Source organism: Lonchura striata, chromosome 12 (assembly GCF_050655825.1).
Source record: "Lonchura striata isolate lonStrDom1 chromosome 12, ASM5065582v1, whole genome shotgun sequence".
Taxonomy (NCBI): Eukaryota; Metazoa; Chordata; class Aves; order Passeriformes; family Estrildidae; genus Lonchura; species Lonchura striata.
In genome coordinates this window covers 1,650,243-1,672,469 of record NC_140714.1, presented here as the reverse complement: position 1 = coordinate 1,672,469, position 22,227 = coordinate 1,650,243, and the positions used below count along the sequence as shown (strand labels likewise).

Below are 22,227 nucleotides of genomic sequence, written 5' to 3'. Positions count from 1 at the left end.
CAGAGGAAGGGAGGGATCCCCATGGATGCTCCCCTGGATCCAGAGGAAGGGAGGGACGCCCAGGGTCGCTCCCCCGGATCCAGAGAAGGGAGGGATGCCCAGGGTCGCTCCCCTGGATCCAGAGGAAGGAAGGGATACCCAGGGACGCTCCCCTGGATCCAGAGGAAGGGAGGGATGCCCAGGGACGCTCCCCTGGATCCAGAGAAGGGAGGGATGCCCAGGGTCGCTCCCGGACCCGGGCGATGCCCGCGGCAGCCCCGGGCGCGCCGGGGCCGGGCGGGGGCGTGGCCAAAGGGGGCGTGGCCGCGCCTCGCCCCGCCCCGCGGCCGGTGCCGCGCGCGCAGCAGCCAATGGGAGCGCGGCCCGTCAGCTGACCCGCGGCGCCTTCCCAGGTGCGCGCCGGCGGCGGCTCAGAGCGGGCGGCAGCGGCACCGGCAGCGGCAGCGGCACCGGCAGCGCCGCTCCGCCGCGCTGGGGCGGGCAGCGGCACGGGGGGACCGCTCCGCCATCCTCCCGCCCATCCATCCATCCATCCTCCCATCCACCCACCGCTCCCCGCATCCCGGCGCGCTGGGACCGCGCGGCAGCAGCGGATGTGCAGCCCCGGGGGACAAGCGCGGCAGCGCCCGGCCGGCGGTGAGTGCGTCCGCCGGGGCTCGGGGGAGGGAGCGGAGGCTGCGGGGATGCGCGCTGCGATGCGGTGATGGTGTGCGGTGCGGCCCGCGGACAGAGCAAAGTTTGCGGTGGCGGGCGCGCCCCCGGTGCCCCCCGGGGGAGTCCCCGCGGGCTGCGGGGGTTCGGTGGCTCCGCACCGCGCCGGGACCGCCCCGGGGCTGCGGGGTTTGGGCTGCAGCATCGCTCTCCTCCTCCTCCTCCTCCTCCTCCTCCTCCTCCTCTCTCCCGGCCCCGCTGCTGCCCGGGCCGGTGTGCGGTAAATGGGGGATTCTTGCGGGGGGATCGCCGGTGCCGGCGGTGGGCGCGGGGCCGGCGGTGCGGCAGCGCTGCCCGCGTCCCCCATTTGCATGCGAATGGGAGCGGATCCCGGCAGATGTCCTGCCTCATCCATTCACCCGGAGGAATGCGAGGAGACAAGGAGCCTTCAGTGCGACAATGGCCCTTCAGAGAGCGGCATAAAGGCGCAGTGTGAGCGGGGCCGCCCTCCTCCCGCGGCCGCGGCTTTGTGCGCGGGGCGCTGCGGGACCGGCCGCGGCAGAGCGCTGGGCGGCCCAGGGATGCTCCGCCGGGTCCCTCTGCAGCGCACCTGCCCTCCGAGACGGCTCTTGCGGAACTGTGCTGCCCGAAAGGTGCGGGGAGAAGCTCGGGGCAGCTCTCGACGCCGGGACCGGCGGTCCCTGGCCGCGGGCGGACAAAGGGACCGGCCCCTTTGTCGCCCCTCGGAGCGCGGGGCCGGTCCCCGTTCCCTCCGGAGGAGGCTCAGGAGCGAGGCGCATTGTGCCGGCGGCTCAGCCCTGCCGGGGCCGCACAACAGATGTTCGCCTGCGATTTTCCCTCTCCCCCAAGTTATTCTCTCCCCCAGTGCTGGCTCGGGGCGCATCTCCCATCATTTCAGGGAAAGCAGCAGAATTAAACTCGGAGTAGGCAATAATGTTGTCCAAAGGTGAGAGATCACACGCAGGGTGCTTCTGTGCTTATCCTGGAGCTGCCCAATAGCTCCCAAGTAATAAAAACTAGTTTGGGAACCTTTAATTCTTTTCCTTATGGACTTAAAGGGTCCCTAGAAAATGAACCCAGTATTCCTGAAGATCCTAAACCTTTTCTGGCCAATAGCTCAGATATACCCACAGGGAGACCACAGAGCTTTGAATGACCGAGGGTGCATCAGTCACGCTGTTGTCCAAAGGATCCCACCAAACTGAGTCCCAAAGTCTTGCAAGTTGGAATTTAAATTAACGCTGGACACTGAGAGGGACAAAGCAGCACACGAAGGTTCCCAGATGGGAGCAGAGAGGAGAGCCAGGCTGGTTCTGCTCTCAGCCCCTGGGGTCCCTATCCCCCTGCTCTGCAGCCTCTCTTGTGCCACTGCTCCGGGACAAGAGCTCCAGTTTAACTTTTACCTTGGCACTTAAAAGTTATCTGCACAACATTTTATGTAGCCCATATAAAATTATCTCTCCCAGCAGGCATTTTGGACTTTCTTAGACCAGTTACTGTGACAACAGTAAAGTCTGTTCCATTTAGAACAGACACGATAACACTACTGATCATTGAAGGAAATAGGATTTTGCATTAAGTCAGACAACTATAGAAGGATAACAACTTTTCACATGAACTGTAAAGGACCTTTTTTTACTGCCATAAATAATGCTGAGCCCATACAAATTCAGGCTGAAAAAAGAAACTTCTGTTCAGTCTGACCTCACAGGGAACAGCCCTGGCACAGGGTGCTCAGAGAAGCTCTCGCTGCCCCATCCCTGGCAGTGCCCAAGGCCAGGGCTTGGAACACCTGGGACAGCGGGAGGTGTCCCTGCCATGGCAGGGGGTGGCACTGGATGAACTTAAAGGTCCCTCCCAACCCAAACCAGTGTCTGATTCCACGAAACCAGTCTGTGATTCCACGATTCTCCCTGTGTATTTGCTTGCGGCTCGTGGAGCGAATGGGATCATTTCACCCAGCTCTCCTCACCATCAGCATCCCTCATCCCTAAATCCCGCAGGTGCCGGCTGCCCGGAGCCCAGCCCGGTGCCGCGGGCGGAGGAGGGGATGCTGCAGCCTTTGTTTCGCACCGATTCAGTAGCGTGGCACTGCAGAAGGCAGGGAAAACTTTTCCTAACCGGCGTGCTGGATTCCTGCTGCAGCCGGCTGCTGCCTGGCTGCCGCTGCCGAGGAGGGCGGCACATCCCCGCTCCGCGGCTGTTTTCCTAGGGACACTGAAAACACCTTGGATGAATCATAGCAGCGGTCAGGTATTGCTGCCACTGCAGCCTGCATAGCTTCATATTCACTGGAAAGGGGATTTATTTGCGTTACTGGGTCTGCAGATTTCATTTTGTTGTTGTTAGGGGTGATAAAGACTCAGCCACATTCCAACAGTATTTTTAAAATATATTGTTTTTTTAGTTTATTTCATTAATCTTTTGAAGCTCTTGTTTCTGTTAATGGTATCAATGAGTAAAAATGGGGACTTTGTTCACAAAGCTCTGAGCCACATTATTTCTGTCTCCTTTGGAGCTGCTCCTCCCCCAGGTGAGTGACTTGCCTGGTCCCAGGTCTGCCTCTGTGTCAGGCTCAGACCAGGATCAGGCATCAGGAAAAAAACCCCAAACAAACAAAACCCAAGGAGAAGAGTTAAGTGATGTTTATAAAACAGCTCTGGTTGAACTGTATTTATTTTAGTTTATTTTTCAACCAGCAAAGTAGCAAGATGCTACAAATATTTACAGAGGAGCCAAAATTTTCCAAAATAAAAATCCCTCTGTCTTCCTGTGCACTTTGTCACCACGGAGGTGCCTGTTCTTTGAAGCCCTGATTAATATAGATGAGTTGTAATTTTCTGACCAAGGCATCCTAGTTCACATATATTATTCCATTGGCAGACATGTGGTCCCCACAGCTGTCCCCTCATTTGTGTATGAAATGGAAACACTGGTGGCATTTGTAGGTTACCATAGTTACACGAACAATACACGTGTGAGGCTTCATCCTGCCAAGCTCCAGATTTTTTCCTGGCAGACATTTTGTAGACACAGAACTGAAGAAAATCTATGTAAAGTTTCTGGAAGCACATAAATGCAGCCCTCCTCCTTCTCTATGTTTGTGTAAGGCTCATGGACACACCGAGCCTGGTTTCAGCCCTGTCGGAACTCAAAATGTCCCTCAGACATTTTTGGATGTTCCGGGCCCAGGTCAGAAGCATTTGAGACCCTGGCACAGCTGGAAACAGCTGTGATTTTGGGTTTGAACATGGAATGATTTACCAACCTTGCAGGGAGAAGAAGAAGTCACAAAAGTTTAGATATTAGAGTAGAAGTAGTCACAAAGTAAAGGGAAGAATTTCTGAGTGCTGTACAGGGGGTTTTGGTTTTGTACATGGGGGTCAGAGGTTTTAAGATGGATTTGGGATTTGGGCCTGCCCTGTCCTCCCTCTTTCTCCTTCCTCACCTCCATGTTCTTGGTGATGTTGGCACTCACAGATTGGTTTAGAGTAGAAAATCACCATTTAATATAGGTAATAGGCATTGGGAAAAACTGTAAACATGTAACACATAATGTACCATATAAAAGATAGAAAATCACCATTTAATATAGGTAATAGGCATTGGGGAAAAACTGTAACCATGTAACACATAATGTCCCATATAAAAGATAGAAAATCACCATTTAATATAGGTAATAGGCATTGGGTAAAACTGCAAACATGCAACACGTAATGTACCATATAAAAGACAGCAGCAGCCCTGGGTGGGAGAGAAGAAGCAGTCGGGGTCAGAGAGGATGTCAGGGTGTGTGTGTGCCTCTGCCTGAGCTCTGAGCAAACCACAGCAGCCCCAGAAGAAAATCTTTGAGATAACTTGCAATAAACTGCCTTGAGACCAACAACAGAGACTGCTGAGCCTTTCTGTGGAAGCTCGGGCTGGAGGAGAGACTTTTCCAGCACATGGAGCCACCCCTGACCCAGGCTGAGCTCCAGCACAGCCCCAGCACAGCTGATTCCTGCAGCCCCTCCCAGCTGGAACTTACAGCCTGGAGACCCTCGTTGTTCCCAGGAGAATTCCAGGTTGTGCTCCAGAGCAGTTAAGTCATTAACAGAGTCAGGCATTAAACACATCTTTCCCAAAAATCCTTTGTGAGTTCTTCACAGAAGGGATTTTGGAGCTGGGATGGTTTTTTGCTGACTCTGTTGGGAGGGTTGGCAGTGCCTGGGGGGCTCCTGGGAGAGGGGAGAGGTGGGAAGCAGCCAGAGCCCCATGCCAGAACAGAAATCCAAGGAAACCCACCACAAATATTCCCATACTCCGTTTTGTTTCTGCAATTAACATGTGGGGGGAAATATGGGCAAGAGCAGAGAAAATCAAAGAGCTGGCTTAGGAATTGGTTTTGTTAGTTTGTCATTAATTATCAAATAATGGTGTTTCTCTAAGATTTGAAGGGCCTAAGTTCTGGGCAGGGGACTCACAGGACCACTTTGATAAGAAACAGTCACTGCAGATGTGCCTGAGTTACTCAAAGATTTCACCAGTCTCATTCTTTTCCTGCAGCTGAGTAATTAAGTTTTTCACTAAATGGGCTCTGTAAGGTCAGAGCTGAGAGCTCCCCAGCTGAAAGTTCTTCTGAACCCCACTCTCTTATTCTTTGCTGCTTCAAACCCTGCAACTTTATTCAAATTTTGTTTTGCTCTTTAGATGTCGTCTTTCCTTTTTCTGTGTATGGCACTGAAGAAAAATACTGGATTGGCCTATTTTGGATTGGCCTAATTCTCCCCCTGGTGAAGGCAGGACAAGTCTGTGGCATCAGTGAGACAAGAATTAGCCTCTGCTCTTAACTTCTCCTGTAAAATATTTTTATACCTTCGCCTTCTATGTCGTAAGACCTTAATTTGTTGTTACAAGGCAGTGTTTCCATGACATTCCATCTGGCTGAATTATTAAAAGAACAGGACCTGGTTTTTACCTGGAGCACAGTTTCTAAAGATCGAGTATTTACAGTGGAGTATTGCCTTTTTTCTTGCCTTTTTAACTAACAGAACAACAAGGCAAAGCAAGTTTAAATAACAGGCCTGAAATATTGAACAGGGTGCTGTAGTGAGAATGCACTGAAGTTATAAAAGTGCCAGGAGAAGCAGCTCTTTCCCTTATTTTATTGGCTACAGCAGCCTTACTACATAATTTTCTCTCCTGAGGTGCTGCCCTTCAGCCCTCAGTGGTCACACAGGGCAGTATTTTCCCTGAACAATTCCCAAGCTGAAGCAGCTGAACACGGAGGCAAACCTTACTTGGGCATTTGAGTTAGAAATTTCAGAGGTTGTCAGTCAGCATCTCATTTCCAGGTATTTAATTGAACTAACTCTGGTGATTCCAGCCATTTGGGCATCTGTCAGCTTGTCCAAAGTTTGGTCACTCAGAGAGAATCCCTGAGCTTGTCCAAAGTTTGGCAGAATAACATTTTACCTTGTTTTAACAAAATATCAATCAAATCTTGGATTGTCTTTTTGTAACTTGAAAATGCTTATCATTTATATAATGAATCCTTACTTTTCTGTTATTTCATGCATCGTATCATTTATATGATTAAGCAAGTCCAAAACTATCTAATAAATTCATACCTTGCTAATGTGCTGCGTACAATTACTGGGATGCAGATGAGCTGCTGATTGGCCTTGTTAAATTTTTAAATTACAAATGATCCATCATTCTAACAGAAATAGAGTAAATATTGATATTTCCAGAGAGCCACCAGTGACTTTTAAATGCATTGAAACATAACTTATCTTAGCCATAGGCGAACAAGCAGTTGCAAAAATGAAGTTTTTAAATTGCTGCTTGAAAATGGGTCTTTAAAATGGGTTCATTGTAGTAAAAGGCACCAAGTAAAACCAGGTCAGTGTTTTTTTCTAAGTTCATTGACAAATCTCTTTTCCTTTCTCTTTCTGCCCCCTTTAAGTGCAACAAATCTGGTTAATACAAATGAAACATTATCATGCCCAAATTAATCACTGTAATTAGGTAAAGATTTTATCTATAAAGCACCAATAACTTAAAATTTTGAGAAGAAAAAGTCTCCTTTCTGCAACAGGTGGAAATTTTAGTACCTCCGTGTTTTGCAAGCAGAATGATGAAAGAAACAATCCATGGAAAACCTGGGATGTGGCCCTGACCAGCCTGAGGACTGAAGCTCAAGGGACAGTTTATAGCCTGTTCTGAAACACACCACCCATTACATGAGATGTATTTTCTCTCTTTCTTAACCTTGTGAACGTTCTCAAAGCAAAACTGTTTTCTGCACGGAGCAAAGCAGCAAAATTCAGGTTATACTTGAGATTGAGAGAAATGGTTAAACCCAGGCTATGGGGGTTTCACACTCTCAGCTGAGCTTTCCTGCCCTGATCCCTGAGAGACTTTGGAATGAAACAGTGGTGGGGAACAGGTATCTCATGTAGCAGAAGTGCAGAAAGACTCGTGGAAAGGGGGAAGGTTATGGGATACAGCAGTGGAACTGGAGAGAGAAAAGAGCCTTTTTCTCAGGTCACAGTAAAGCCTTGGTCCAGAGCAGTTCCAAACCCAGATCTGTGGCCACTTAATGGAATTAGTTCTGTCCCTTCCCAGCTTGGTTGAGTTCCAGATCTTTGTCTTGGTGCTAACAGCCTTTCTATTACATCTCAGCACCTCCCGTGCTAAATCCATTTATTTTGTTAGTGGTATGCTCACAATCTTTCCTATCAGATCTTCCCATATCAGCCAGCTCGATATATGGGGCTATTAACATTTAAATATATATAGCTCAGAAACAGAGAATTGGATTTTGTAAGCATAAAACTCAGGGGGAAAAAAATCAATAAAAGTCTGTTTTATTCTCAGGGCTGAAGTCTGTGTCAGCACACTACATGTACAAACTGTGTAGATATAGATCTAGGCTAATAGTAAAATACAGTTTAATACTTAATCACTAATAATTGAAATGCTAACACATATTACAGCCACAGGAAACAGAATTATCAAAACAGAGTGTAACAAGGACCAGAAAAAGAACTTTTTTCCTTGATTGAAGAATTGAAGATAAGCAATTGAAGCTCCATGCACATATAATTTTTAATAACAAGCCTTGTGCATTCCCTACAGCCAGCACCATTGTGTTGATTTATAAATACCTCCAGAGCTCCTGACTCATTCTGGTTGGGATTTATCAGGCACCGTTGGCAGCACAGGGTTTTTTGGCATCCTCTGTGGTAGTAACAACCACGTACACGCCGGGGTCTTTCCCAACTGTGGGGGATCCTGAGTGACTCACAAAACTGGAGTTTGATCTAGAACTGTGTAGGAAGCAAAATAATCACACTGCCAGAAGCCAGTCAGCAAAAAGGGAGGAAAAGGGTTTTCTGTTGCTTCAGGAAAATCCTTTGGAGTTCTGGCATCCCTGTTTCTCCTGGCTAAAAGTACTCCTTGTGTGCTCCTTCTTTTGTTATTATTAACACTTTGCTTCCACTGGCCAAGCTCCTTAGCTCTCAGAGTGGTCAAAATACAAAAAGGAATTCTACTCCAAAATCCAACCCAATCTCTTCAAGCCCTTTGTCCACTTTTTTTTTTTTTTTTTTTTTTAGGTTTTTGTTTGAATTGTGCTGATATTGATAGATGGTAAGGATGGTAAGAAGCAGAGATTTTCTGAGCTGTTCTGTATGAAATGCTAGGGAGGGAGGTGCCCCTGTGGGTTACAAAGATGCTCAGCTCCTTCCACGTGGTTCTGAGATCCCAAACATGCCATGACTCAATCCATTTCTACTCTTTAAATATGGTAAGAAGCCAAAGCAGAATTTCTCTGCCTTTGGTCCTCTTTCATCCATCAGCCAGCAGATACACAACATGCAAAAAGTAGCTGGAAAAGACCTTCCCAAATTAGTTGTGCTCTGGAAATTCTGGATCCTGTACTAAAACCAATTAGGTTTCAATTCTCCCTTGCATTAAAATGGAGAGAGGGCTGGGGATGGGTTAGGGTGTGTGAGAGGGAAAGGAAAGCACAGCCAGGGGTTTGCCCTCCACCTGCAGGGCAGGGAGAAGGGAAGGGCTGCAAGGAAGGGCTCAGGGACCTGGATCTTAACCTGGCAGTGCAATGGGTTGGCTCTCAGAAATGCTGATTTAATCCAGCAACTTCCTCTGGTGACGATGTAGAACCAAAACAATGGTGACAGATGGGATTCTTCTGCACCAAATGGAATCAAAGCTTTGCCTTCACATTGAAGCCTTTCAGCAGGACATGAAGACAAGACAGAACAGCCTATATTGTCCCAAACTCATTCATGAAGAGAAACGTAGTAGAAAGCTGATAATAATTTGTGTTCTGAGCATAAGAATATTCCTGCTGCACAAACACATCTCACCTTTCAGGTGCCAAGGCCATGAAGTGCTTTATGAGGTTTTTCTTTCCTAAAGCAAATACCCTCTATCATCTGACAGCCCACTGATTGGCAAGCCCTGTTATTCCTGATGTTTGTAATGTGACTGGTTAATGGTAACCTGCAAGAGATTTTCCATCAGTTGCCAGAAGCTGGGTTGCAATTCTGTGGTGGATTTGATGGGCCATCAATACCAAGTGGCTGCTCCCTGCAGGGGATCCAGCCCCTTGCACTCCAGAGCAGTCTGTGAATGAAAACCATTTTTCCCTCTCCTGCAAATTTACTTCCATATTTTAATGAAAAATACTGTATCAGATGCGAGCCTTAAGAATAAGCTCCAATAAATTACAAATTTCCAAGCTGTAATATGCTGTTTCTGCAGCACAGCCGTTATGAATAGGATGCTCTTCGCAGTTCTTTGGTGGAGATAAGAGTAGTATTTTTCAAAAGAACACAGATAAAGCATGCTAAGGTTGTCTCAAGATACAGCAAATCGCCTTCTCACCAGAGCTTTCCCCAAAATAAAACACAGACCTTATTTTGATGGAATGTGTGCACAGATGAGAAGAAAAAGTAGGCATTATTTGCAAGGAAAAGAACCCTCAAAACTTTAATATTATAAATCCCTGAAGATGTGTTTTGAGGCTTTATACCATTATTACATGTCCTACGGGCCCTTGTTTCTGTATTTCCTTTTAATACCCAGCTCCCACGTTCAGATTTTTTTCAAGCTCCTTCAACTGTCATCATTTTCAGCTTGATTTTTCTGTATTTTTCACAATTCAGACCTGTAAATAGCTTATTTCCTGGTGGCACTGGAGACTTTAAAAACCACACTATAAAAGGCTTATTATCAAGCATTATTCCTCAATATTTTTCCTAAATACACAGGATTGCCCTTGTAGATTTAATTCCTGGGAAAGGAGCCCATTCTGTGGGTTGGCTGGAAATGTCCTGGTTATTAAACTCCCAAGTTCTCTTTCCCTAGGGTGTGCAAGGTCACTGATGCTCTTGACTGGAGCAAGCCTGACTTTAGCAACCTGCTTTTAGACTGGGTTTAGTGTCGAGCTTACTGCTGGGATTTAGAGGCTGCTCCTATTTCAGTGCCTCTCCCTCCTAAAGCCTGGCCTGAGGCGCTGGCTCAGCTGAGCAGGGCACCAATCCCTGTTTTATCCAGGAAAATGGGGATGCAGAGCTGCAGGAGCCCTGCTGAGGGGCAGGGCAGGGCAGGTTTTACCTCCAACACGCACAAAACCCTTTCCTTAAACTCGCCCAGCTGCCTGCAGGGATCCCAGCCTGGGTTCCAGTGGTGCTCCCAGCATCCACGGAGCTCCTTTGCCATCCCCACCTCCAGCTGGAGGTTCCCACTCCCAAGGGGCTCTTCACAGAGTCACAGAATGGGTCAGGCTGGAAGGGACATCTGGTGCCATCAGCCCAGAGCACTGGATTGTGTCCAGAGGGGTCTGGAATGTCCCCAGGGAGGAGACTCCAGCCCCTCTCTGGGCAGGGTGTTCAGTGAGTGGTCACTGCACAGGGAAGTTCTGCCTCATGCTCAGCTGGAACTTCTGGGCATCAGTTCCTGCCCGTTCCTCTTGTCCTGTTCCTCAGGGACACAGCAGGGCCTGGATCTGTGCTGCTCCCAGTCTGAATTCCATCTCCCAGTTCCAGGATGTCACAACCCAGTACATCCCTGTGCCTGCCCTGGCTTGCTCCAAACCGTGGCACAAAGTCACAAACACCTGTGGCTTCCATTTTAGCCTGTGGAAAAAGCTGCCAACTCTTTGTGAGGAATTACAAACCACAAGGGTTTGAGCAGTGTGGTAGTTGAGTTAACACAGGGTGAAAAAGTAGAATTTTGGGGGGTTTTAGAATGGGGTTCAAGGGGCCAAGATGGATTTGGGCATGTCCTGACCTTCTCCTTCTCCTTGCCCTCCATGCCTTGCTGTGCTGGTGACACTTTTCTGTTGGTTTAAGGCACAGACACACTGCCCAACAGAAATGACAGATATTGGCACGTTATTGCAAACATGGCACAGGCAGTTTTTGGTATAAAATGCAAACACCCCTGAGGGCAGACAGAATGCCATGGCCGAGCTGCTGGCCAGAGCTCAGCAGGGCAGAGAGAGAATGTTCTGGAGAAGGGAAAATGAACAGCTTGAGAAGCTGATCCTGCACACTCAGACTGCTCCTCTGGCTGCAGGGCTGGGAGAAGGAGGATTTTGCACTCCTGGGGTCATCCCAACACCCAGACCCTGAGACCTAAAGTTCTCCCAGCTGGCACCAGCCCTGCTCCAGGTGCCTGGGCAGAGCTGTCCCTCCTGCATTCCCCTGCTGTCCCACCCAGCCCAGGCTGCAGCAGCCAGGACAGGTTTTCCTGGCGCTGATGGAATGCAGGAGCTGCACGAGTCGTTAGCAGAACAGACAATTTTCCAGCACACAGCTCAGGTACTGAGGCTCAGCCTGGGAAAGAGGGGAGGAACGGGGGATCAGCGTGTGCTCCTGGCTCTCAGCAACTGCAGAATAAATTGCTTGTCTTAGCCCGAGGTAATTTCTTTGTGTATCTGATCCCTCCAACTTCTACCTGGGCACACTCAGTGCAGGTGGCTGCTGACCAAAATCTGGGCTGATGCTACTGCAATATAAAAGAAATTCTGCAAGGATGAGCAACGTAACCGCGGGGAGGGAGGATTTGCTGTGGCAGCACCACGGTTTCAAAATGCTCCCAGATATCCATGTGCAAACAAGATTGTTGCACTTTTCAGCGAATTTTAATAGTGACCATTAATACAGTTGTCAGGGAAATGACAACGCTTTGTTTTCCTATTACCAAGCAAAAATGTTTAATATCTGTTCTTTTTAGTTGGCAGGTTAACTGTGAACACTTTTAATGAATAGTTTCTTTCATGCTTGTCCCTTCATATTTTCCTCTTCCTGCACTGGAGGTTTAAATGTACTTTTTCTTCCAATCACCCACCCACCCTCACTCTTTAGGAGCCACCAAGCAGGCTGTGGCTGCCAGGGCACACCTCTTCCCACCCATCACCCATCCTCTTTCCAAGGAAAACTGAAATGAAGGATCTTCTACTCCATAACCAAACAGCCACCCTCGTGATTTCTTAGGCCAGACAAATTCTCAGTATTTGCCATTCTTCAGAACTTAGGTGGAAAGGGAAGAGTTAGACCTCCCCGTGGCAGTTCCAGGATGGGAGACAGGAATGATGCTTCTGTTCCTGCCCTCAGGGAACAGGAATAAACCAACACCCCGGGCATCTGCTGTGGTTTTCTGGTGACAGAAATGTGGCTTTTTTTTTTTCTGCACCGGGTACTAAGCAGTGCCATGGAAAATGCATTTAATTAGCTCAGAGTAAAATAATTCCCTCCATATCTCTCACATAAAATTAGCCATTATTTCTGCTGATATCAAGTTACCAGCTGTTACAACTGCTGTTGTGGGTTGGAACAGCAGAAAATATGAATCTAACAAATGAGAGAGAAGGCAGGGAATGCTAAAAGCTTTCCTTCACACCCTCAGGATCTGCGACACCAAACATTGCAGAGGTGTCTGGGATCAGTCCTGCCAGTGCTGCACAGACTGGAAAGTGAGAATCCTGGGCAAAGGGATGGTTTTTGGTGGCTGCTCTGCTGCCTCTGTACCCTTGGTCAGGGCTGTGGATGGGGTTTTACACACCACAGGTAGCTAAAACCAAAGCCCATGACTTGGGTTGTCCCTCCCTGCCCTCCTGGGGCACACAGGGCTGCTCAGAATTCACTCTTTTATTACCCTGGAATTTCGTTTCCAGCTTCATCCAAGCCACCCTGGGCTGGGAGAGACTGAGGAGAGCAATGTTGTGGGTTGTTTCTAAATTTGAAGTTAAATAAAATTAAATCCATTTGCAGTAGAAAATAGCTACAGAAGAGAACAAGCCACTAGGAACTTGTAAAATAATATATTTACAGTGATCATAAACCCAGAACTCTGGTCAATAAACCCACAAATGCCTTCTTAGCAAGGATGAACAATAACTGTAACGTGCAAGTAAGAGGATATAAATATTCAACAAAGAAAGATAGAATTTGATTATTTTTTTTTTTTTTGCAACATCTAGACATGCTCCTACACATTTTAAGAGAACCTTTGAAGTGTTTTTCAGGCAGTTTGGTTTCTAAAGCTTTACATGATTCATACAGCTACATCAGGGCTAAAGCAGTAGTAAAACATCATTAGGGCCCTCAGCTTTGTAAGGCACCAACTCCCTTCTCTTCATCCACTGAGAAGCTGCAGGAGAAATTCCAGAGGCAGGAATTTTGGGAGCAATGCTCCCTCTTTGGTGGGGATACCTGGGCCAGGTGCAGGGCAGGAGCAGGGACACGTTCCTGTGTGAGGGCACCTCCTGTACCTGCCTGGGATTGTGACCGCCTGCATTATTCACTGCAAAATGCTGCCATTTGAAAATCTGCAATTAAATCAATTAAACTTCAGATGCCATCAATTTTCCTAGAATTGGCTGGCTTGGGTCAGCTACAAATGTGTTGCTGTGGAGGGAAGCATCCATCAGAGTCAGCTACACCAGCCTCCTCATCACTCCACGCTAACACATCCCCTACCATCACAGTGCCGTCAGGATTTATTTTTAATACGTTCTTAGTCAATTCTTCCATCAGTTGGAAGTTATTTGGGAAGGAATCTTGGTCCTACAGTTGGTTTTCCCCCCTCCAGCAGAGTCTGCTCAGCTACCAGAGAGAAAATCTGACTCAGCAGAGTCAAATGTATTCTGGGTCCCATTCCTCTTCCCCTTCCTCCAAAGCACAACCACAGAATAACAATATAAAAATAAATAATAAAATTGCTGTTGGGTACAGCACTACATTGTAATCTGAAATAAAACATGGTAATTATTTAATATGATCAGATTTAGAAGTAAGGGTTGTACGAATGCAATTCCTGTCACCACCATCCAGAGGAGTATTTTAAACCTATTTCAGAAGCTGTATTTAGTTTTATTATTTTATATAGAACCATCTTTTGTGGGCTGTGACTTGGCTGAAGCTTTGCTACGTTCTAATTGAAAAAGATGTGAATTCATCACTGAATTCTCTCAGATATCACAGAGTCACAGAGTGATTTGGGTTGAGAGGGACCTTGAAGTCCATCCAGTTCCACCCCTGCCACCTTCCACTATCCCAGGCTGCTCCAAGCCCCATCCGACCCTGTCTTGGACACTTCCAGGGATGGGGAGTCCACACAGCACAACCTGATTATTTTAGTTACATAAAAACCCAAAATTTTATTTGAGAAGTCTCAACTGCACTCACCAGAGCGATTTTCCAATGAGGGGAGGAGGAGAAATATTTTACTAGGAGATTTTCCTGGAATATGTGTTCAAAGCCTCACAATACACCAGATGTTCTGAGGTGCCTGGACACAGCTGGGTTAATTTAAATGCAGTCTTGCATGAACAACTTCAGGCAGAGCAGATACAAATGAGGGGCTTACACAGCAATTTGGAATTGTGGTGAACAGCTCATACGATCACAATGCAGTACAAACAGCTGAAATAAGGGCAGTACATTCATTTAATCAAATTTACTGTTATTGTTTGGTGCTGAGCTGGATTAAATCTAAGCTGTTATCTGGAACTGATTCGATTAGCTCGGATAAATTTTGGCAAAGTTCATAAGCATTTAGCTTCAAACTTCTAAACCAGCAGCTTCCTGAGCCTTAATTCCACATGCCTGAAATCCAAGCCTTGGGGACAGGGATTGGGCATTGACTCGTCTGAGACCCCGCCGTGCTCACCAGCACATCCTCCACCTCAGCATTCCCAGGCCATCCAAACTATCCCTGCAGGGTAAATCTGAAAGGTATCCATCCCAAAGTTTCATTTTTAAATAATTCACTCAGAGAGATTTCTCATGGTAACCCCAAGGAGAGAGCTCCAAACCCTACCTAATTTAGCTACACCAGATTGGGATTTTGTAAGAGATTACTGTTGAAATAATGATTGTTTTCAGATATTTTCTTTCGAAGGTTGCAGAAACTAAATAATAGATGAACTATATATGAGCTGAGCATAACATATACCCTAATCTGCTTTCAGGACCATCTTCAGGCACTGATTTACAGAAGATTCTAAAACATTGAGGAGCAGCTGAGAGTCTTCAGAGAATTTCTTAACTTCACTAAACTCAGAAAATCATCTTTCACCTTTCTGGATGTCCAAGCCTTTCACCTCAAACGTCAAGCTTTACGTTTTCTGCCCGACAGGGGATCTCCCTCTTCCTCCGTGGGGATTTTAGGGGGCTGGGGAGCTGAACGCCCTCGCTGGCCAGCATGGCAAAGGTTAGAGTTGTTTTAACTGTGTGCCAGTTGGTGCTAGAATTGTTAATGAATTCACTAACTGAGTCTTCCATACAGAGCAGTGAATGCCCACAGCTTTGTGTCTGTGAAATCAGGCCCTGGTTTACACCACAGTCAACCTACAGGGAAGCCACCACAGTTGACTGCAACGACCTCCGGTTAACAAAAATCCCCAGCAACCTCTCCAGTGACACCCAAGTCCTTCTGTTGCAAAGCAACAACATTGCAAAGACCACAGACGAACTCCAACAGCTCTTTAATTTAACAGAATTGGATTTTTCACAAAATAACTTCACAAGTATCAGAGATGTGGGGCTCTCCAACCTCACTCAGCTTACGACTTTGCACCTGGAGGAGAACCAGATCACAGAGATGACTGACTACTGCCTGCAAGACCTCTGCAATCTGCAGGAGCTCTACATAAATCACAACCAGATCAGCAGCATTTCTGCAAACGCATTCTCTGGCCTGAAAAATCTTCTGAGATTACACCTCAACTCCAACAAATTAAAGGTTATTGACAGCCGTTGGTTTGATTCTACTCCCAACTTAGAAATTCTCATGATTGGAGAAAACCCAGTGATTGGAATACTTGATATGAATTTCAAACCACTCTCCAATTTAAGGAGTCTTGTTTTGGCAGGTATGTACCTCACAGACATTCCTGGCAATGCGTTGGTAGGCTTGGATAGTCTTGAAAGCCTTTCTTTTTATGACAACAAGTTGGTAAAAGTTCCTCAGCTTGCACTTGAGAAAGTTCCCAATTTAAAATTCCTGGATCTCAACAAAAACCCAATTCATAAAATTCAAGAAGGGGATTTTAAAAACATGCTCAGATTGAAAGAGCTTGGCATCAACAACATGGGAGAACTCGTGTCTGTCGATAGGTACGCGCTGGACAACCTGCCTGAGCTCACAAAGCTGGAAGCCACCAACAACCCAAAGCTGTCTTACATCCATCGCCTGGCGTTCCGCAACGTCCCTGCCCTGGAGAGCCTGATGCTCAACAACAATGCCTTGAATGCAGTCTACCAAAAGACAGTGGAATCCCTCCCAAACCTGCGTGAGATCAGCATCCACAGCAACCCGCTCAGGTGCGACTGCGTCATCCACTGGATCAACTCCAACAAAACCAACATCCGCTTCATGGAGCCTCTCTCCATGTTCTGTGCTATGCCTCCAGAGTACCGGGGGCAGCAGGTGAAGGAAGTGCTGATACAGGATTCAAACGAGCAATGTCTTCCAATGATCTCTCACGAGACCTTTCCCAATCACTTAAACCTGGACATTGGCATGACAGTGTTTTTAGATTGCCGGGCCATGGCGGAACCCGAGCCAGAAATCTACTGGGTCACCCCTCTGGGCAATAAAGTCACCGTGGAAAGCCTCTCTGACAAATACAGGCTGAGCAGTGAGGGCACCTTGGAAATCTCCAACATCCAGGTTGAGGACTCCGGGAGATACACCTGCGTCGCTCAGAACATAGAAGGGGCTGACACGAGGGTCGCCACCATCCGGGTGAACGGGACGCTCCTGGATGGCACCCAGGTGCTGAAGATCTACGTTAAACAAGCCGAGTCCCACTCCATCCTGGTTTCTTGGAAAGTCAACTCCAACGTCATGACATCCAACTTAAAATGGTCATCGGCCACCATGAAGATTGACAACCCTCACATCACCTACACCGCCAGGGTCCCGGTGGATGTCCACGAGTACAACCTCACACATTTACAGCCCTCTACAGATTACGAAGTGTGTCTGACAGTGTCCAACATCCATCAGCAAACGCAGAGATCCTGTGTCAACGTCACAACCAAAAACGCGGCTTTTGCGCTGGATATTTCCGACCAGGAGACCAGCACGGCCCTGGCAGCGGTGATGGGATCCATGTTTGCTGTCATCAGCCTCGCCTCCGTCTCTGTTTATATCGCAAAAAGGTTTAAGAGAAAAAACTACCACCACTCACTGAAAAAATATATGCAAAAGACCTCTTCCATCCCCCTGAACGAGCTCTACCCTCCACTTATTAATCTCTGGGAAGGTGACAGTGAAAAAGACAAGGATGGCTCTGCAGAGACCAAGCCGACCCAAGTCGACACATCCAGAAGCTATTACATGTGGTAACTCAGAGGATATTTTGCTTCTGGTAGTAAGGAGCACAAAGACTTTTTTGCTTTATTCTGCAAAAACGACGAGTTGAAGACTTTTGTATTTTTGACTTTGCTAGCCCGTGGCAGAGCGGCGAGGACAGGTGGATATTTCAGGATTTTTTAGTATAGCGTATCGCAATGGGTTGACACAAATGGCAGCTTCACCTAGCTTCCACTTCTCTGTTTATTTTATTATTTTTTTTCCTTTTTGGGGTTTTGGTTTTTTTTTTAGTTATTGTGCTAAATTAACACTGTCCTAACTCCAGTGCTGAATAAAAAGAAGGAGAGGCTGGGTGAGCCCGTGGTTCTGACGCTGCTGGCGCCGTTGTCCCGAAGCCATCGCGGGGCAGGATGGCACCGAGCCAACCCTCAGTTTTGGACCTGCAGTGAACTAGGTTTGTGACCCTGGTCTGAGGACTCTACCCTGAGAAAAGGAGACCCTGAATGATGTTAGTTGACTGTACTGTAATGTTGTATCAACTGATTTGAATGTTTTTGACTTTCAGCGATGAGTTTTCTTTTTTATTGTTATTTTTGTAGTAGTTGAAGGCTTAGGTAAAGCTAACAGGCAATAGGAATAAGTACAAACAATTTTTTAATGTAACAGACTAAATGTTAATTGTTCTTATTCTTTTTATTCTATTTAGTAGACACTTTTGAAGAATTACTAGAGTTTTGTTGTGTTTAAATCACCAACACACGGTGTTTAATGAAGGCAGAGCTATAATAAATTTAGTTTTGTTCTGATGTTTTTAATTTAGAAGTCACAATAATGTATTGGGTTTAGATGTCACTAGTTTGACTGGTGATCATGTTTTGACATAAAATATATCCAAAATGTTATATAAAAATATCATGGGGTTTTTTTTCTTGATGAAATGAAGTTCCAGGTTCAGGTTTTTTATGCATTTATGTTAATAGCAGTGTTTTCTCTGCACTAGAGGCAAAATATGGAAAATAATTTATTGAGAAAAATGTCTCAGCATGGCTTTTGGACTGAGAGTCACATGCAGAATCAAAACTGTTTGGCATAGGGTACACAGCAAGAAGAACTCACAGAGTGTGTAACAGGACATTTTCCTTTTTGTATACTTTTCTGTTTATATATTGAGCTAAGATAGAAATGAAGCTGACATTTAGCTGTCATTACCATCAGTTAGGACAAAGAAAACCTCAGTGCTACTAAACTGAAATAAACCAGTTGATTCTTGGAATATACTTGAAAAGAAACTTATTTGGATTAATGTTCCTCCAAAAGCAGAAATTAAGATTAAAACTACCAAGTTTGGTCCAATACTGAACTGTATTTTTTACAGGCTTAAAATTAATTCATATTCTGAGTATTTTCCTGAATGACTGTGGTAAAAGAGAGCAGCAGTGTTCTGTGTGCACTGGGTACAATATAAAGGCATCATTTACAGTTGAACCCACGGAAGCGTCGTGCGTTGTCTTTTCTGAATCCCTGGAAGTTCTGCAGGAGAGCCAAGAGCAGGGTGGGCTCCAGGGAACACATGGGCACATCACACTACACCCCTCAGCAGCAAGCACAGTGTTTTCTACACTTTATCACCACTTCCAGTGTGGAATTTTTACATATTTTTGCTCAACAAAAAAGTCCTTGGTAAGTAAAAGTTAATTGTTCAAATAAGAGATGTGCATGGGGGCTGTGTGAGGTTTTTTAACTCATTGGTTTCTCAAATATCCCTAAGACCCCTTAAAATTTTCAGATTAGCCTGAAAGTTCTTTTTCCTTGTTTAAAAGTGAAAAGTTACCAGCATTGTTTCACTAATCAACTGCCTTGGTACACAGACTTATCCATCCATCCCTTGGACAACCTGCCCCGTTGGTCTTGTGTTTCCACATGAGGCTGAGTGAAGGTATTAATTATGCATTACAATCAAGCATTTGTGCTGCTACACACAATCCTTTCTATATTCAGGAGATCTCATACATTTTTAATCATGTGACAATTAGATGTTGGGGTTATTCAAGTGTCTTTTGATCATGGAGAAGAAACATGGTGAAAGCATTTCTTTATCACCTTCTCCTGGATTTGTTTTTAATGTAAATTGAACATTCCACTATGCTGCCTTCCCCAGAAAAGCTGAAGAGGAATAATTATCATCTGGTCTATATTCTGTTCTAACCTTAAAGCTGCAGGCACAATGAATTAAACCAAGATCTCTTCTGCAGCAAAGATTCACTCTACTTTTGCCAGAGGACAAGGTTGGCCACGGAATGTTGGCTTCCAGCTTGCATGGCATCATAAAAGTGTCTTTGGTAAATAATTAATGGAGCAGGTGTCAGAAGTGGCAAAGCAAGACCCCTTTTCCATCACCCCCTCAGCTTCCTGCAGCATCTTCCCAGGATCACACAGCTCTACCTGGACCTCCCCCCAAGTTTTCTTATCTCTATAGGGAAGTCAGCATAGAAACCACCAGTGCTGGGTGGCAAAAGCAACTGAATAAATTGAATTAGAGGGTTAATAAAATGTCAGGTCTTTTCATCTAAAGAGCCCAAATATTCTTTTAAGCCAAAGATTCCTTCTGCTACATGTTCCTTGCCATGACCCCAGGGGCCTTGTCCTGGTGCAGCTCCTAAAGCCCAGCCATTTCCAAGGGATTAATGGATCCTGGATCTCCCAGCACCAGCTGCTCCAGCCCCTCTTTCAGTCCTTGGAAACCACCTCCACTCATCCTCTGAGGAGACAGCACCTTGAGATCTCATCTCAAAGTCAGGAGCTTCTCCACTTCCTTATCCCTCAGCATTCTGAGTGGGGAGAAACAGCTTACACACAAAATCATTAATCTTAATACTTTTCCAATAGTCTGTGTGATTGTTCTAACCTCTGCCATGAGTGAAAGCAAAGCTGTCAAGGAATGAAAGGGCGAATAAATCCTCCCCAGTTCAATAAGTTAACCTGTGCATGGGGCTGCCCTCCAAAACAGCCATCCTGCTCTTCCCCCCTGGGTTCCCACCTCCCATCCTTGACTCCAAACAATCTGGGGCTCTGTTTGCTTCTGAGCGAGCTGGTGTTGACCACTCTGTGCTGGTGGACACAGACCTCACCAGCTGCTCTGTGTGTGTGGCCTGGTCTGCTTTCACCTGGCTGAGCTGGCAAACCTGGGCAGCTGCAGAAGCAGTCACTGGTGAAAACGAAGGTGACAGGGACACATGGCCATGGAGGACAGAGCCACACTCCCCAGCGAGCTCAGCGACCTCCAAAAAGCAATGTTTAACACGTTCATTTCCAGTGGGGAATAGCAGGCCCTGCGTTCCTCTCTTTTCTGTCATTTTTCATCTTTTTAGAGCAGTGCTGTTGAGGACTGCAGGGGGAAACGGCTCGATAACAGGCACACATTTGTTGGGAAGTGCTGATCTGCAGGATTGCAGGGAAGCTGCTGCTGCTGCTGAGTCCTGGAGGGAGCTGCAGGTCACCAGAGAGCAGCAAAAAGCACCTTGTTAAGGCAGTGCATTCTGCACACACAGCCACCTGTGCTAAGTATTTTCAGCCTTTTAATCTGACCCTGCAGAATTCTGTAGAGATCCCCATGATATTTAAAACCTCGCTAATAAAAGTAGAAAAAGTGGGGAAAGAGATTAATCACATGTGGCATATAATCATAGTAAATAACCCTCAACCTTGTGCTAGCTATTTCATTGTGCTTGCACTTTATTGTGAGCAAAAATAAAAGTACTCTAATTGCCTTCAAAATGTATTTGCATTACTCTTCACTGAAGACAAAAACCACCCCAGTTTGCTCAGAATCAGGGATTGAGACTGGCCACTTGGAAAATAGGAGGGGAAGACCACTGCTAGCTTTCATTTGGCTTTTGGTTCAGAGAGGCTGTGTAAGAGCAGATATTTCATACCCAACTAAACTTCTGCACTCTTACTTCTCCTTGGTTGCCCAACAGTAAAATATTTCAGTCCCCTGAAGAGTAAATAACCTACTCAAGTGTGGGATGCAGTATTTTAGCTAAATACTTTTTATCTCCTCACCTAAATTATGTTTCATTGGATTGAGAGGGAATTTTCACCCACAACCCAAGACTGACCCAGAACATGGTCTTGGAATGAAGAGCACAAACTCACCAATTCTTTCACACAAACTCCAGCCCTGCCCAGAGTCACGAAAAGGTGGCCATGAAAAGAGCAGCAGTTTGGAGCCGCTGGCTCCATAAAGGGGTGAAACTGGAATTGGGTCAGGGAATCTGGGATCCAGAGAGAAGGGTATAAACTTGCCCCATTGCTCCTGACAATCTGTGACATCAGATAACGGAGAATTTTAGTTCAAAGCAGGCAACTCCTTTTCCTTTGTGCTGGCAACCTTGAAAACAAGGCTGGGGACAAACCACTGCAATGGAATCCCTGAAATGAATGGCATAAACAAGTGAGGGCTATTGTGGCCAGACCCTGCCACAGCTGAGCCCTGCAGGAACAGAACGAGTCCTCGGGCACCCGTGTCCATGTCACCATCCTGCAGAGCATCATGGTGCCTGTGCCAACGGGAAAAGCACCCAGGGATGTGGCACTGGAGCAGGGAATGAGCCACCTCACAGCCCCCACGCACCAGGAGTGGCTGTTGGCAAAACCAACAATTTCCTGCCAGTTTTCAGAGGAAGCAGATTTGAACCCCAGTGCTACATTCCACAT

At 46.5% G+C, this 22,227-nt stretch overlaps 1 protein-coding gene across 1 annotated transcript; it reads left to right on the top strand.

Moving 5' to 3' along the window:
* Window positions 1-425: 425 nt before the first annotated feature.
* LRRN1 (leucine rich repeat neuronal 1) lies at window positions 426-19,000 on the top strand. The gene is made up of 2 exons (XM_021529006.4): window positions 426-636; window positions 15,161-19,000. Exon 2 carries the CDS (start codon window positions 15,394-15,396, stop codon window positions 17,542-17,544), a length of 2,151 nt encoding a protein of 716 aa, XP_021384681.3. The 5' UTR covers window positions 426-636; window positions 15,161-15,393; the 3' UTR covers window positions 17,545-19,000.
* The last annotated feature ends 3,227 nt before the right edge of the window (window positions 19,001-22,227 follow it).